Genomic DNA, 16,287 nt, shown 5'->3' with positions numbered 1-16,287 from the left:
TGCACGCAGAGAATCTCGAGCTCAAGGAACTGCATGCTTGAGTGACAGGGGGTAGGGCTTGGTGTGTGTGGGGTTGGGAAATGGCCAAAAGAGGAGAGACGGAAAAAGAACTGTCAACTCAAGAAATAAATTAAAAACTTTCAAAAATGGGAGTTACAGACGGCTAAATGCAAATTTAAATACTGCAATTTCGAGTAAAAATTGGATTAATTGTGCAGCCCTACCACACACAAACACAGAGAAACGGTCCCCTACTACAGACACACTCACTTACTCCGGCTCCTTAGTGAAGAGTAGTCGCAGTGCAGCTCTCAACTTGGCTGTGCTTGGAAACACGCTGTCTCTCACCTCGTTTGACACTTCACTTATCAGAAGAACACAGTTTCCCAGCGCATCCTCTGTGCCTGCGTAACTCTACACACACACACACACACACACAAACACGGTAAGGTCTGGGAATTCCAGTTGAGCACAACAGTAAATAAATATGCATCAGCGTGATTAGAGAATGTTTCATCTGGTTTCTACTGACGTGACAGGCTCAGAGACGAAAGGCTGCAAATTAAATCAAACTTGACGACCTTGTCAAGAGTCCATGCATATTCATGTTCAATTGTCTGGATTTCAGTTGTTTCAAACACCAACGTTTAATAAAAAGCTTGTTTTTTTTGGTAACATTTTTTTACAATATCACAGAATATGCAAATGAGCAGATAACTAAATATTGCTTGGCAGCAGCTCCATATGGTGCACTGTACTCGCAAGGATGCAGACGTTTCACTTTGATTGTTATTTTCTGAAAAAGTGCAATTCCACTAAGGCATTTTCCCTTCCAAAGCACTACATAAAAAGGTTAAAATTGTATTTCACTTCATGAGCTCTCAATGTTAATAACCAATGTATGCCAAACATTAAGTGTGTGTGGTGTGTGTACAGTACCTGTAATATGGGGATGACTGGGTAAAGTGCCTGGTTGAACCTGTCCCATGTTGATGCTGTCATCATTAATGGGCACTTCAGCAGGAAGAGCAGAATATTCTTGGCAGCAGAGTTTACCTATAGATCACACATCAACTCCTGAACCCACAGCAGGCAGTATAACAATACATCTCTTTCACAAGCCACCCAACTGTTTCTTGTCCATTTATCCTTCATTTAGCGATTGAGAATAAATTGTGTTTTGCAATAATGACCTTTTAAAAAAAGTGGTTCAGTGCTATGTCTAGAGCAACATCTACACATTGTCAACATTTTATATGACCTTAGTCAAACCCTTGAGAAACAGATGTATTTGTCACTAAACAACACATGCGTGTGCACACACTACCTTCCCAATTGGGTCCTGGAGTCCAAATGCACTGATCTGGTAGAGGACTTTGGGGTGAAGGAGGAAATTAACACCACTACATGCTGACAACACGGGCTTGACAACATTCTGAACCCCCAGACAGTCCTAAGGGGTCAAAAGTGAACAACATGTTTACCAGATGACCTCGCATGAAGAGGTGAAAGGTCAAAAGCATTAGCAATGTTATGATATCGTTGTCCTACCAAACATCTGTTAAGTGCCAGCATTACCAGATTACCGTTCATATTGAATAGATCTCTATGGGTTGACCTCACCTTGACTACATTAAGAGTGCAGGTGTAGGTCTCAGTCTTCACAGGGAGGAGGGGATGGGTCAGAAGCTTCAGTAGAACCCTCTGGCTCTCTGTCTGGAGCAGCGGACTGGCCTGCTCAAACTTCCACCTGATGATACAACCACAAATAAGACAATGTGTTAATGAATCCATTCATCAAATTAGTTATGAACAGTATTTATCTTACAGAAAGGGGACATCTCAATCTACCATAAATCGAGGTAGTAGTGGTAATAGATATCTTACAAGTAGGAGCAGATGTGGATGCACTCCTTGACAATAGGTAGGTGTTGGTGGTATGGAAGGCCATCTATGGCCTGGTCTGCCAGCTCCAGTAACTCAAGCCAGTTCTTATCTCCCTGTAGAGGAATAGAGAGGAATGTAATATCTACATTATCTTCCAGCAAAAACAAAAATACCCATATCTTACTATTTTACAAAAGATCCTCCTCTTCGAGGAGAATCGCACCTATTCCTTCCAGATCCTCTCATGAGTTTTGGTTGCACCTGGTATTACGTTGGTTGAGCACCTAATACTCCTTTCTAAAACAAGCCTCCTCTATCTCAGTACCTGTTGCTGCGTCTCCTTAAGAAACATGCAGGTGGACTCCATCCAGAGAGCAGCACGGCTGGTCCTCCTGTAGAGGTCATGGCCTTCAGGGTTCACCTGCTCCAGGTAGGCCACCGCAGCCTCCGCCATGTTGGGATAGGCCAAGCTGAAGGGCCGGTCCAGAGACAGAGACAAGAGGACTGCCACAGCACTCTCCGGGAGATGACCACTGGCCTGGAGAGGAGACACATATCTGTTTGGTTAGGGTTAGTCATACAGCTCAAAAAGTACTGTGACAAAAAAATAACAAAGACACCTTCTCCAGGGGCAGGATGGTCTGCAGCAGTCTGATGGTGAAGACGGCAGTGGCTACGTAGGCCAGTCTGTGCTGGACCAATGAACTCTCAGGACAGTCTGAGGAACAGCTCTCATGATAGGTCATGATGTCACCCAGTGTCTCCATGGTAATCTTCAGCTTCTCCCTCTGAAAACAACACAAATCATAATCAATCAATCAATCATGAACCCTCTCCCTGCAAAACACAAGCCAATAGCACAGACACCAGCAGAGGGCAGCAGAAACCCAGGCCAGACTAAACAGTCTTAGGGGAGCCCTGAAGAAGCCTGGCAGTGACACAGCAAGGCTAGTCTCCAGCTAAAGATGACAAAACAGCTTGAACCCTGGGCTGCTCGGGGGTCCTATTAAACCAGCTGGGGGAGAGGAGGACAAGAGAGGGCCTTGGCTTGACAAGAGCATACATCTCCTTACAGAGAAGCAGGCACTCTGTATGAGTTTATGTTGTGACCCAAAGAACAGTACAGGATTCTAACTATGTACTGTTCAGTAACCTCCAGCACACACTGCAAAGGAAAAATCTGAAAAGTGTCACTTTTCATGCATGTTGCAGAATGACATTATGTTCATTATACACTCACTGTGGCAAATCTGTAATATGTAAGTACATTTGTGCTCTGCTTATCTTCACTGCGAGTCTGCTAGCTAATGTCTGCAAGCTAGTGTCTGCTAGCTAGTGTCAGTGCATCAGTAAATATTCAGATATTAATACTGAGGGGTGTTGTGACTTGCCAGCTCCATCCCCACCAGGCTGGTGTCGTCCCAGACCAGATCACACACACCGTCTCTCAGCAGGACCACCGCCTCACACAGCAGCTCACACACACCCCGGAACACACGCACGCCGTCTGGGGGAGATAACACTTTTGTTAATTAATAATGTTGGCTGAAAAACCTTCACATAGTCGGAGAGAGAGAACACACCATGTTCAAACACACGGCAAACAATCTCTCACTCCTACCTGTCCTGAGCAGTGGTATGGCATGCTCCATGGTGGCCACAGTAAACTGGGCCAGGCTGAGCTGTTGGAGCTGCAGCTCGAGGACGTCCTCCACCCCCAGATCAAGCAGCTCTAGTTGGGCTGCGTCTGCAGGCGAGGGGGCAGTCTGCCTGGAGGCCTGAGCTGCAGCTCCACCTCTCTGAGAGCTACTGCTGCTGAGAGGCAAGCGGTAAAAAAAATGAGTCAATTAGAAATGTCCGGACTGACTGTAAAAATAACACCGACAACCACACCAACAGACACAGACCTGTTGGAGGCAGCATCCCCATCTTGGCCGTCCCCTCTGGGTCTTTGGCCGTTACGCCCCACCACAGAGGGACGAGGAAAGCACTCTCCTCCTGGGGACGAGGCCAGGGAGCGCTGGGCCCCCCCCCCATGCACCTCCTGGGAGTAGGACAGTGACGAGTTCTGGGACACTGGGTCTACGGAGGAGAACGCAAGATGGAGGGAAGGAGGGAAAGAGAAAATAATTATCATCATTAGTTGCCTAGAATTTACCTTTGCTGCATAACAATGATAATAAAGACACCGGAGTACAAAACCTCTACTCTTTAGATAAGTGCCATGGGATCCGTAGGAAAGGAGTAGGTCTGACTACAAATAGGTTAGACTACAAATAGGACCTGGCAAAATGAAGTTATATATGAAAAATAACAAGAGAGTTCTTCATAAGTGAGATGCACTCTGATCTGAGAGTTACTCAGACACATGAGACCCAGCAGGACACAATGCCTGAGCAAAAATTAATTTTAGATGCCAAGTGATAATTGGTATGTCAACTGAATCTCACACACACACACACACACACACACACACACACACACACACACACACACACACACACACACACACACACACACACACACACACACACACACACACACACACACACACACACCCACACACCCTAAATCTGTGCCAAGTAGTGAAAGTAAATCAGCATAGGCGTAATAACTATAAAGCCATCTCGGCCTTGAAAAATATATTCTTATCTCTTTTAGACATCCTGATTAAATAAAAATGTAATAATCCAGATGTAATCGAACCTTGCTTTGCGGAGTAGAAGCTGGGGTCTCTGTGGAAACGAAGTCTCCTCCTCAGCCCCACACACAGCTGCTGTAGACAGGCCACTGCCTGCAGTCTCAGGTAGCCCGCCTCACTCTCACCTGGAGTCAGCCTCAGGATGGACAGGAGGTTCTGGAACACGGGAAAAATCAGAGAATAAGGATCAGTTATATGGTCAAACTTACATGATTTTTTTTTTTACATACGTATTCATTCACATACGTATTCAGACCCTTTACTCAGTACTTTGTTGAAGCACCTTTGGCAGTGATTACAGCCTCGAGTCTTCTTGGGTATGACTTAGAATATGTGGACAACTACAAATACCTAAGTGTCTGTCTAAATGCATGCCCGCACCCGCCCGCCCGACTAGCATCACTACTCTGGACGGTTCTGACTTAGAATATGTGAACAACTACAAATACCTAGGTGTCTGGCGAGACTGTAAACTCTCCTTCAAGACTCACATTAAGCATCTCCAATCCAAAATTAAATCTAGAATGGCTTCCTATTTCGCAAAAAAGCATCCTTCCCTCATGCTGTCAAACATACCCTCGTAAAACTGACTAAGCTACCGATCCTTGACTTTGGTGATGTCATTTACAAAATAGCCTCCAACACTCAACTCAGCAAATTGGATGTAGTCTATCAGTGCCATCCGTTTTGTCACCAAAGCCCCATATACTACCCACCACTGCGACCTGTATGCTCTGTATGGTCTGAGAGTCTTTAGGTGCCTTTTGGCAAACTCCAAGTGGGCTGACATGTGCCTTTTACTGACAAGTGTGTGCCTTTATAAATCATGTTCAATCAATTTAAATTTTCCACAGGTGGACTCCAATCAAGTTGTAGAAACATCTCAAGGATGATCAATGGAAACAAGATGCACCTGAGCTCAATTTCGAGTCTCATTGCAAAGGGTCTGAATATTTATGTAAATAAAAGTATGTTTTTCAATTTTAATAAATGTCCAAAAACCAGATTTTGCTTTGTCATTATGGGGTATTGTGTATAAATTGATGAGGAACATTTTTAATTTAATCAATTTTAGAATAAGGCTGTAACGTAACAAAAAGGTGGAAAAAGGGGTCAGAATACAGTAACACACACACACACACACACACACACACACACACACACACACACACACACACACACACACACACACACACACACACACACCCCCCCCCCCCCCCCCCCCCCCCCCCCCCCCGTACCAGTCAAAAGTTTGGACACACCTACACAGTGAAGACATCAAAACTATGAAATAACACATATGGAATCATGTAGTAACCAAAGTGTAAAATTAAGTTGCCTTGACAGTTTTGCACACTCTTGGCATTCTCTCAACCAGCTTCACCTGGAATGCTTTTCCAATGCTTTTTGGTCAAATAGCCCTTACACAGCCTGGAGGTGTGGTGGGTCATTGACCTGTAGAAAAACTGATTATAGTCCCACTAAACGCAAACCAGATGGGATGGTGTATCGCTGCAGAATGCTGTGGTAGCCATGCTGGTTAAGTATGCGTTGAATTCTAAATAAAATCACCAACAGTGCCACCAGCAAAGCACCCCCACACCATCACACCTCCTCCTCCATGCTTCACAGTGGGAACCACACATACAGAGTTAATTTGTTCACCTTCTCTGCGTCTCACAAAGACACGGCGGATGGAACCAAAAATCTCAAATTTGAACTCATCAAGACCAAAGGACACATTTCCGCCGGTCTAATGTCAATTGCTCGTGTTTCTTGACCCAAGCAAGTCTCTTATTATTAATGTCCTTTAGTGGTGTTTTTTTTTTTGCAGCAATTTACACTGTCTCCGCTGAACAGTTGATGCTGAGATGTGTCTGTTACTTGAACTCTGTGAAGCATTTATTTGGGCTGAAATTTCTGAAACTAGTAACTCTAATGAACTCTGCAGCAGAAGTAACTCTGGGTCTTCCTTTCCTGTGGTGGTCCTCATGAGAGCCAGTTTCATCATAGCGCTTGATGGTTTTTGTAACTGCACTTGAAGAAACATTCAAAGTTCTTGCAATTTTCTGGATTGACTGACCTTCATGTCTTAAAAGTAATGATGGACTGTTGTTTCTCTTTGCTTATTTGAGCTGTTCTTGCCATAATATGGACTTGGTACCCGCCAAGCTCATCATTAAGCTCGAGGCCCTGGGTCTGAACCTGGCCCTGTGCAACTTGATCCTGGACTTCCTGATGGGCCGCCCCCAGGTGATGCTCAGCCCCCTACTGTACTCCCTGTTCACCATGACTGCGTGACCACGCACGCCTCCAACTCAATCATCAAGTTTGCAGACGACACAACAGTAGTAGGCTTGATTACCAACAATGATGAGACAGCCTACAGGGAGGATGTGAGGGCTCTGGGAGTGTGGTGCCAGGAAAATATTTTTTACAATTCTGGCTGCTCCTCTCCTTTGTTTCATCAACAAAACTAAAATAATAACAAATGTGCTGGGGGCGAAGTGGCGCTGTGTCACCTTATGCAGATTTCATCTTTAAGTCAGGTTTAAGGCACGTAAGTTAGGGTTAGGATGCGTTCAGATGCTCTCCTTCAATGACAATATACCACAGAACAGCAATGACAAATGGTCCAGTTTATAACCATTCATGAAAGAGTGATTGTACCGATTGAACACTTCTAGCTCAGAAACAAAAGGCCCAGAAACGAAAGGCTGATATACAGTAGGAACTGTAAATAACACTAAATAAAAGACAACCGAGAATTCAGTTATTGGAGTTGTAATTTGTCTCCTGTTCAGATTCACTGCCTTCTGTCGCTAGCTAATGATGTCATGGCTCTAAATACCAGTGATTCAATCCATCTAGTAGCTCCTATCGACCCTGTGGAGGCCCAGGTCACGGGTGGTGGCCCAGGTCATCTGGTTGGCACTATTTGGCCATACTGGAAAAGTACAGGAGAACCGAGTGTTCTTTCTTACCACAAATGAAAACGTATAAAGTATAGTTGTCTTGCCTGCACAATACTGGGCCGCTGGAGAAATATCTCAGCCGGGAAGTCCTGCATGATGACGTCACGTAGGAGCTCACATGTGGTCCTCACCAAGTTGTGGTTGTTACTCCTTAGAGAACTGTTAAAAAAAAAGAAAATAAGTAGATAATGTTGCTGATTTCAATGACAAACATAGTTAAACAACTATATTTAAAAATGACATTAACACTCTGAAAAGAGAGAAATGTCTGCTCAACAAAGTTCTGATGAGACCTACCTCTCATTGGATGACAATATGTGTTGGTCTGTTGTGGTCAAAGCCAACCAGGGAAATGTAGAAAACTTCAGACATCTAACGGAGTTATTCACTGCAAATAGACATCAGAAATTGGCTAATTTTATTCATTTTTATTTCACCTAGGCCAGTTGAGAACAAGTTCTCATTTACAACTGTGAACTGGCCAAGATAAAGCAAAGCAGTGTGACAAAAACAACAGCACAGAGTTCCACGTAAGCAAATGTACAGTCAATAACACAATAGAAAAGATCTATGTACAGTGTGTGCAAATGTAGAAGAGTAGGGGGTGTAAGGCAATAAATAGGCCACAGAGGCGAAATAATACATTTTTACAACACTGGAGTGATGTGCAGATGATGATGTGCAAGTAGAGATACTGGGGTGCAAAAGAGCAAGAGGATAAGTAACAATATGGGGATGAGGTAGTTGGGTGTGCTATTTACAGATTGGCTGTACAGTGATCAGTAAGCTGCTCTGACAGCTGATGCTTAAAGTTAGAGAGGGAGATATAAGACTCCAGCTTCAGTGATTTTTGCAATTTCGTTCCAGTCATTGGCAGCAGAGAACTGGAAGGAAAAGCGGCCAAACGAGGAGTTGGCTTTGGGGGTGACCAGTGAAATATACCTGCTGGAGCGCGTGCTACGGGTGGGTGCTGCTATGGTGACCAGTGAGTTGAGATAAGGCGGGGCTTTACCTAGCAAAGACTTATAGATGACATGGAGCCAGTGGGTTTGGCGACGAATATGTAGTGAGGGCCAGCCAACGAGAGCAAACAGGTCGCAGTGGTGGGTAGTATATGGGGCTTTGGTGACAAAACGGGTGGCACTGTGATAGACTACATCCAGTTTGCTGAGTAGCATTGGAGGCTATTTTGTAAATGACATCGCCGAAGTCAAGGATCGGTAGGATAGTCAGTTTTACGAGGGTATGTTTGGCAGCATGAGTGAATGAGGCTTTGATGCGAAATAGGAAGCCGATTCTAGATTTAATTTTGGATTGGAGATGCTTTATGTGAGTCTGGAAGGAGAGTTTACAGTCTAACCAGACACCTAGGTATTTGTAGTTGTCCACATATTCTAAGTCAGAACCGTCCAGAGTAGTGATGCTAGTCAGGCGGTCGGATGTGTGCAGCAATCGGTTGAAGAGCATGCACTTAGTTTTACTAGCATTTAAAAGCAGTTGGAGGCCACGGAAGAAGTGTTGTATGGCATTGAAGCTCGTTTGGAGGTTTGTTAGCAGTGCCCAAAGGGCCAGATGTATACAGAATGGTGTCGTCTGCGTAGAGGTGGATCAGAGAATCACCAGCAGCAAGAGCGACATCACTGATTTACACAGAGAAAAGAGTCAGCCCGAGAATTGAACCCTGTGGCACCCCCATAGAGACTGCCAACAGGCCCTCCGATTTGACACACTGAACTCTGAGAAGTAGTTGGTGAACGAGGCGAGGCAGTCATTTGAGAAGCCAAGGCTATTGAGTCTGCCGATAAGAATGCGGTGATTGACAGAGTCGATAGCCTTGGCCAGGTCGATGAAGACGGCTGCACAGTACTGTCTTTTATCGATGGCGGTTATGATATCGTTTAGGACCTTGAGCGTGGCTGAGGTGCACCCATGACCAGCTCGGAAACCAGATTGCATAGTGGAGAAGGTACGATGGGATTTGAAATGGTCGGTGATCTGTTTGTTAACTTGGCTTTCGAAGATTTTAGAAAGGCAGGGCAGGATGGGTATAGGTCTATAACAGTTTGGGTCTAGAGTGTCTCCCCCTTTGAAGAGGGGGATGACCGTGGAAGCTTTCCAATCTTTGGGGATCTCAGACGATACGAAAGAGAGGTTGAACAGGCTCGTAATAGGGGTTGCAACAATTTCGGCAGATAATTTTAGAAAGAAAGGGGCCAGATTGTCTGGCCCAGCTGATTTGTAGGGATCCAGATTTTGCAGCTCTTTCAGAACATCAGCTGTCTGGATTTGGGTGAAGGAGAAGCGAGGGCGGGGGGCTTGGGCAAGTTGCTGCAGGGGGTGCTGAGCTGTTGGGGGGTAGTCAAGTGAAAAGCATGGCCAGCAGTAGAAAAATGCTTTTTGAAATGATCGATTATCATGGATTTATCGGTGGTGACAGTATTACCTTGCCTCAGTGCAGTGGGCAGCTGGGAGGAGGTGCTCTTATTCTCCATGGTCTTTACAGTGTCCCAAAACGTTTTGGAATTAGTACTACAGGATGCAAATTTCGGTTTGAAAAAGCTAGCCTTAGCTTTCCTAATTGACTGAGTATATTGGTTCCTGACTTCCCTGAGAAGTTGCATATCGCTGGGGCTATTCTGCTAATGCAGAACGCCACAGGATGTTATTGTGCTGGTCAAGGGCAGTCAAGTCTGGGGTGAACCAAGGGTTATATCTGTTCTTAGTTCTACATTTTTTGAATGGGGAATGCTTATTTAAGATGGAGATGAAAGTACTTTTAAAGAGCAACCAGTCATCCTCCACTGACGGGATGAGGTCAATATCCTTCCAGGATACCCGGGCCAGGTCGATTAGAAAGGCCTGCTCGCTGAAGTGTTATTGGGAGCGTTTGACAGTGATGAGGGGTGGTCATTTGACTGCGGACCCATTATGCACGCAGGCAATGTTGCAGTGATTGCTGAGATCTTGGTTGAAGACAGCAGAGGTGTATTTAGAGGGCAAGTTGGTCAGGATGATATCTAAGAGGGTGCCCATGGTTACGGATTTAGGGTTGTACCTGGTAGGTTCCTTGATAATTTCTGTGAGATTGAGGGCATCTAGCTTAGATTGTAGGATGGCCGGGGTGTTAAGCATGTCCCAGTTTAGGTCACCTAACAGTACGAACTCTGAAGACAGATGGGGGGGCAATCAATTCACATATGGTGTCGAAGGCACAGCTGGGGGCTGAAGGGGGTCTATAACAAGCGGCAACGGTGAGAGACTTGTTTCTGGAAAGGTGGATTTCTAAAAGTAGAATCTCAAATTGTTTGGACACAGACCTGGATAGTATGACAGAACTCTGCAGGCTATCTCTGCAATAGATTGCAACTCCGCCCCCTTTGGCAGTTCTATCTTGTCGGGAAAATGTTATAGTTAGGGAAGGAAATGTCAGGATTTTGTGGCCTTCCTAAGCCAGGATTCAGACACAGCTAGGACATCCGGGTTGGCGGAGTGTGCTAAAGCAGTGAACAAAACAAACTTAGGGAGACTTCTATTGTTAACATGCATGAAACCAATGCTTTTACGGTTACAGAAGTCAACAAATGAGAGCGCCTGGGGAATGGGAGTGGTGCTGGGGGCTGCAGGGCCTGGGTTAACCTCTACATCACCAGAGTAACAGAGGAGGAGTAGGATGAGGGTATGGCTAAAGGCTATAAGAACTGGTCGTCTAATGCATTCGGAACAGAGAGTAAAAGGAGCAGGTTTCTGGGTCGGAAGAATAAATTCAAGGTATAATGTACAGACAAGGGTATAGTAGGATGTGAGTACAGTGGAGGTAAACCTAGGCACTGAGTGATGATGAGAGGTTTTGTAAAACATTGCAGATCCGTACCACATTGGGTGAGGCGGGTTCCAGGACAGTATGTTCAGTCCGTAGATGGAAATTGAGATTAAAAATAAAAAAAATATATACAAAGAAAACTATATATGCATGGGACAGGACGAGACGATACAAAACAGACGTCCGACTGCTACACCATCTTGGAACGAATGGCAATGTAATAGAAATTTGGAACGAATCAGCACAAAACACTATGTTATACAAATCCTATTCACCAAATAACATGATTGATAGAAAAAAATGTAGGCTATTACCAATCAGATGAAAAATGCAAGCATATTACTTATATGCAGGGATGCGGAAACACAAGACAAATCCATGTGAAAGAATAAAAAAAATACATAATACACATCTGAAAATAGTGTCCTGGATTAGGTTGGAGTTGGGTTCTTTGGTCTAGCTTTAAGTTTTATCATGACACGTAATGATAATCTCAGCCTCCCAAGACAAGAATACATCAGTCTGCAATGCACCTGCAAACACTGAAAGCACCCGACAAGCTTTTCTTTATAAAGGTGCAAAACTCAAAGCAAAAACACAAATCCTGTCTCACATTTCTATTACTTTGCTAGGTGCTTTCAGTGTTAAAAGTATTAAAATACAATAACTCATGTACATAAACACTGTATAATACAGAGCTTTACGCCGCAATTTTTTTGCAAGGAGTTCATGAATAAAAGGTTTTTGGAGTGCAATCAGGCACAATGTACCCTCAAATACGAGTCACTTAGGTCAGACACATTTTCAGCTGCCTCTAAGGGTGCGAGGTTGCCATGGTAACAGTGGAGAATCTCAGATGTCTCATGGACAGCAGTTGCATCAAAGGCAAACTAACATTGAAAAAGAACCTAGCGTGTGAACAAAACGATGTAAATAGCTAAGAAGCACGAGGGCAAAGTCAAACTTTAGTAGACTTTCTGGTAAATCCGACCAAGTTATATGCCTGTGCGCTTGTAAAAAACGTATCACAATGTGCACAGCCCCCTAGCTTGTGGCGTGGAGAGATGACAGACCCTGCCTACGAAACATTTACTCTGATATGACCTATCTGACATCACGCTCAAAACTCTTTGTTTGATATTATTTTTGTAGGACCCGTACTGATGCATTCTGTGCTCAGTCAATGATTTCCATATGAGAATCATTTTTATTCAGATCTACACGATTCACATGGATTGCCTATTTTGACATTAAAATGGCGAATATCCCCGAAAAGCTACGAGTTTGCATAACTGTATATGGATGAGGTAAAATACCTGCTATCCTCTTTGGTGGAACATCAATGTGACTCGGCCTCTTTGTCTGGAAATAGCCCACCGCTGGAGAGTCCTCTTCTAGGGGAACTACAACAGCAGCATAAATTCAGCATAAAACCATAACTTAAAAACACTGTATATAATATTCTATCCATAGAAATAGAATGAATACAACGGGCTTGGAAGCTCTAACCCTAGCAATTTGACTGGTAAACTCAAGGGTGCACTCGCCATACGATAATTTCCATGGTAATTTGGAATGTTCTATTAACTGATGCGGGATTGCCATGGTAATGTAGAATGTTCATTCAAATTATGCTAACTGATGTGCCTCATGCAACGCAATGTATTTTTTGGGATGTCAGTTGAGTTGACTAACAAATCACAACACAGATTGAAGGGTACACTTCCTGCTGTTACTTCCAGGCATGGGTCTAGGATGAAAAAAAAAATACAGGTTAAGACAATGTAATGATTCCATGTGGCTGATTTAGAAACTAAACAAATGCATGGGACCAGTGCCATTGATAACCACTAGCGCCGTTGCTAACTAGCAATGCTGGTCCCATATTTGCCAAGTTATGGGATATTAGAATCGTGTTGTACACTCAAAATGGCTGCCAGTGCACCCATTATGCCATCACTGACTTGAATGGGGACACCCATTCTATTCATTCTAATTCTATAATTCCATCTCTTTGATACATACCTGCAGTAGTGGTGTTCTGTAGCTGGTGTATATTAGAATAGATGGTTGGACAAGCAGGAAGCAGCTCTGGGAGCTGAAACAGCAGGTCGAAGATGCCGTCGATGATGGCCCGTAACCGTGGCTCTACGTTGGGGGAGAGTTGGGTGAGGAACTCCACTGCCCCGACATCTCTCAGCATCTGGGCTGCAGTAGGGTGCTATGAAGACAAAAAGACATAATACATGTGTTCCTAAAGAGCACAGTTTATACACATGCAGTCCACTGGTATACTTTAAAATAAAAACATGTTAAATTGATTCAACATGACATTACTCTCCCTAATATATATATGTTCTAATCATTTTAGTAAGATGCAAGAATGCAACAGGTTGCTTGTCAAAGGCTAATCAATCATAATAGCATCAGTATGTACTCTAGTTTAGCTAGTCATCACACTAGGTTGTGGTCATGAGGACCAGTTTTGGTACCTTGGACAGAGTACCGATCAGCTGCAGGACCTCCTCTTGCATTGGCACCTCGGGGAAGTTAAACCACTCCAGCAGATAAACAAACAGCATCTTCTCCTGGACCAGGTCAGAGACAGAGAGGAGAGAGTGGTCTAGCTTACAGATGATGCTCTTCAATGCTCGGACTCTGATCTCTGCCAAGGAGTGACCTGTTGAAAACAAGACCACGGTGAAGTAGCCAAATCGTGGAGTTGAGTTTACCGTTAGTCAGCTAAGCTAACTAGTGGTTAGCTAACGTTATCTAGCTAGGTATTTCCCCTCAATATAAAACAAAATTTTGTTAGCTAGATATTGGATGAATGTGCATTAGTAGCAACAACTACTGACTGTTGTAAGAGTTGTTAACACTATCCAGCACTATCAAGAAGAATGACATCAAGGCATATTAGCTAGCTAACAACAAAAATGACAGCGACACCACGGAGCAACTTTTGTAGCTAGTTGGGTACAGTAACGTTATTTGGCTTACCAATCTTCTTTATAAGCGGAGATAACTCCATGACCGATGGCTGCAACCCGTGTGTTTTGCAACAAAAATAAAACGTGACAACAAAGGGTAGCTATATATTTATTTTCAGTCGTTAAATGTCTGTCTACTAACGTTAACATCGTTGTACGTCTGCCCGGGGTTTGCTTTCAACGAACGCGCCAACGTCACACACTTCCTGGTATGGAAACATGGGGTGCATTCAATGAACCAACTTGTATGAAATTTGTGTTTCGCCACATACGTTTTTTTGTTCTTCCTACATCGACTGAGCATTTATATATAGTTCAATCACGTTATTTGCATTTCGAGTATTAATTTAGACGTTTTGAAAAATTTTAATACCATGACTCTAACTACGACTTAAACATATCTGATAACCATGTGCTCTTTTTATTTATCAACTTCACTTAAAATTGAAATCTATGCAAAGGGAAGATAACTGATGCTGCTACTTCGCTCTCTGACCAAGGCCAGGTGCATGAATTGAGGAGCAAACCGAAGTAAAGGTGAATGTCATTCAGCAACTCTTGGAGAATAGTGTAACCAACATGTTTCTGCCCTTTGTAGGTGGTCATTTCTGCCCTTCCTCATGATCTGCTACTTATTTAACCAATCACATCATGCTGTTTTGTATTTCCATGACTGGTCCCTGCTGAGTTTATAGAGGGCCAATCTGAAATGTATAATAAACCTCTAATATTTTTCCATCTCTAATTTAAAATCTGATGAAGGCCAAGGACCAAAACGCGTTGGTTTTACTTTTAACAATAAAGAAGCAGTTTTATCAAGTTAACTTCCACTGTCATCCAAGTTGCTTAAGGTGGCCCTAAGGGGCAAACCAGCTGAATGCCTTCTTCACATCTTTGAAATCCAACCAGCTATCAAGAAAGGTAGGTTTGAACAGCTCTCCTGTGCTTCTCAAGTCAAGGTCAATTCAATGGTGGCCTTACCATTAGGCAGAAGAGGTAATTGCCTCTGGCCTCACATCATCAAGGGGCCTCATGAGCTGGGCATAATTAAACAAAAATAATAATAATAATTTCTCTGCTTGAGGCCCCCCCCCCCATGCTCCGCTCGAGGCATAATAAATACATAATATTTTTTTTTTCAAACCATCAAAATCTGTCAGTTTAAGCTTGAGATATCATTTTTTTTTGTTGCATAGGCTCCATTTAAATCCATCGCATCCGGCAATGTCGGCCTACCGTGGGTGGCTGAGCTACAGCTGTGTTTGTTAGACCAGGAGAATTCCCAGAAAATTGGTCTTTTACAAAAAGTCTGTAACGTCCGAGTAGTTTGGGCTACCACCCTAATATGACTTCTCTATGGAAAGATGAGACTCTCACGAACACAAGTGTCACGGGACTCGTCTGAAGGTAACCCGGTACCTGGCAGAAAAATGAATGGATGTAAAAGGTATATTCCACAAAAAAATATATATATATTTTCCAGAGCTTTCTTATATCCCTCAGATATAGGACAGACACTTCAAAACATAGTCCCATTTTTTTCTAAAATAAGTATATCTGTTTTTCCATTCATGAATCTGTTATTCACTGCGTTTCTATGGGCTAAAAGCAGTAAATTCATTGTTTCATCCAATAATTGTTATACCTACAGGGGTCCTAAATAAAATGGCTAAAGGATCTGAAAACAATTCCAGATGTTAGCTTAGTACAAACCCAGCCCCAGGCCCTTACACTCTAGGGGGATACAATACGCATGTCTTTAGTAAAAAGACAGGTGCTGCTGATAATAGGCAAAGGACATGTACGTGTAGCCCATGTATCAGATGCTGTATGGCCAAAAAGATTATGGCATGTCATACTGTTTTTGGCCAGACAGCATCAGATACATGGGCTACATATAGTCGCTGTTTTGCT

The 16,287-nt window shown here is 43.5% G+C and overlaps 1 protein-coding gene across 2 annotated transcripts in view; it reads right to left on the bottom strand.

Moving 5' to 3' along the window:
* rttn (rotatin) overlaps positions 1–14,591 on the bottom strand; it is a 63,586-nt gene extending 48,995 nt beyond the window's left edge. Inside the window, exons 1-17 of one of the 2 annotated variants that reach the window (XM_014157187.3) lie at positions 14,384–14,591; positions 13,876–14,063; positions 13,409–13,604; positions 12,700–12,786; positions 7,861–7,951; positions 7,608–7,722; positions 4,594–4,744; positions 3,795–3,969; positions 3,509–3,702; positions 3,279–3,394; positions 2,508–2,675; positions 2,213–2,425; positions 1,888–2,000; positions 1,624–1,750; positions 1,328–1,453; positions 940–1,056; positions 275–414 (exon numbers count right to left, since the gene is read on the bottom strand). In XM_014157187.3, the coding sequence (XP_014012662.3) occupies positions 275–414; positions 940–1,056; positions 1,328–1,453; positions 1,624–1,750; positions 1,888–2,000; positions 2,213–2,425; positions 2,508–2,675; positions 3,279–3,394; positions 3,509–3,702; positions 3,795–3,969; positions 4,594–4,744; positions 7,608–7,722; positions 7,861–7,951; positions 12,700–12,786; positions 13,409–13,604; positions 13,876–14,063; positions 14,384–14,414 (2,348 nt within the window). In that variant the 5' untranslated portion in view covers positions 14,415–14,591. The remainder of the gene's footprint in view (positions 1–274; positions 415–939; positions 1,057–1,327; positions 1,454–1,623; positions 1,751–1,887; positions 2,001–2,212; positions 2,426–2,507; positions 2,676–3,278; positions 3,395–3,508; positions 3,703–3,794; positions 3,970–4,593; positions 4,745–7,607; positions 7,723–7,860; positions 7,952–12,699; positions 12,787–13,408; positions 13,605–13,875; positions 14,064–14,383) is intronic. The other variant, XM_014157188.3, reaches the window with a different exon arrangement.
* Between the last annotated feature and the right edge of the window lie 1,696 nt (positions 14,592–16,287).

The sequence above is a fragment of the Salmo salar genome, chromosome 19, assembly GCF_965601325.2.
Source record: "Salmo salar chromosome 19, fSalSal1, whole genome shotgun sequence".
Classification (NCBI taxonomy): Eukaryota; Metazoa; Chordata; class Actinopteri; order Salmoniformes; family Salmonidae; genus Salmo; species Salmo salar.
Note: the sequence above shows the minus strand (reverse complement) of the source record. Positions and strands in the feature narration are given on the sequence as shown.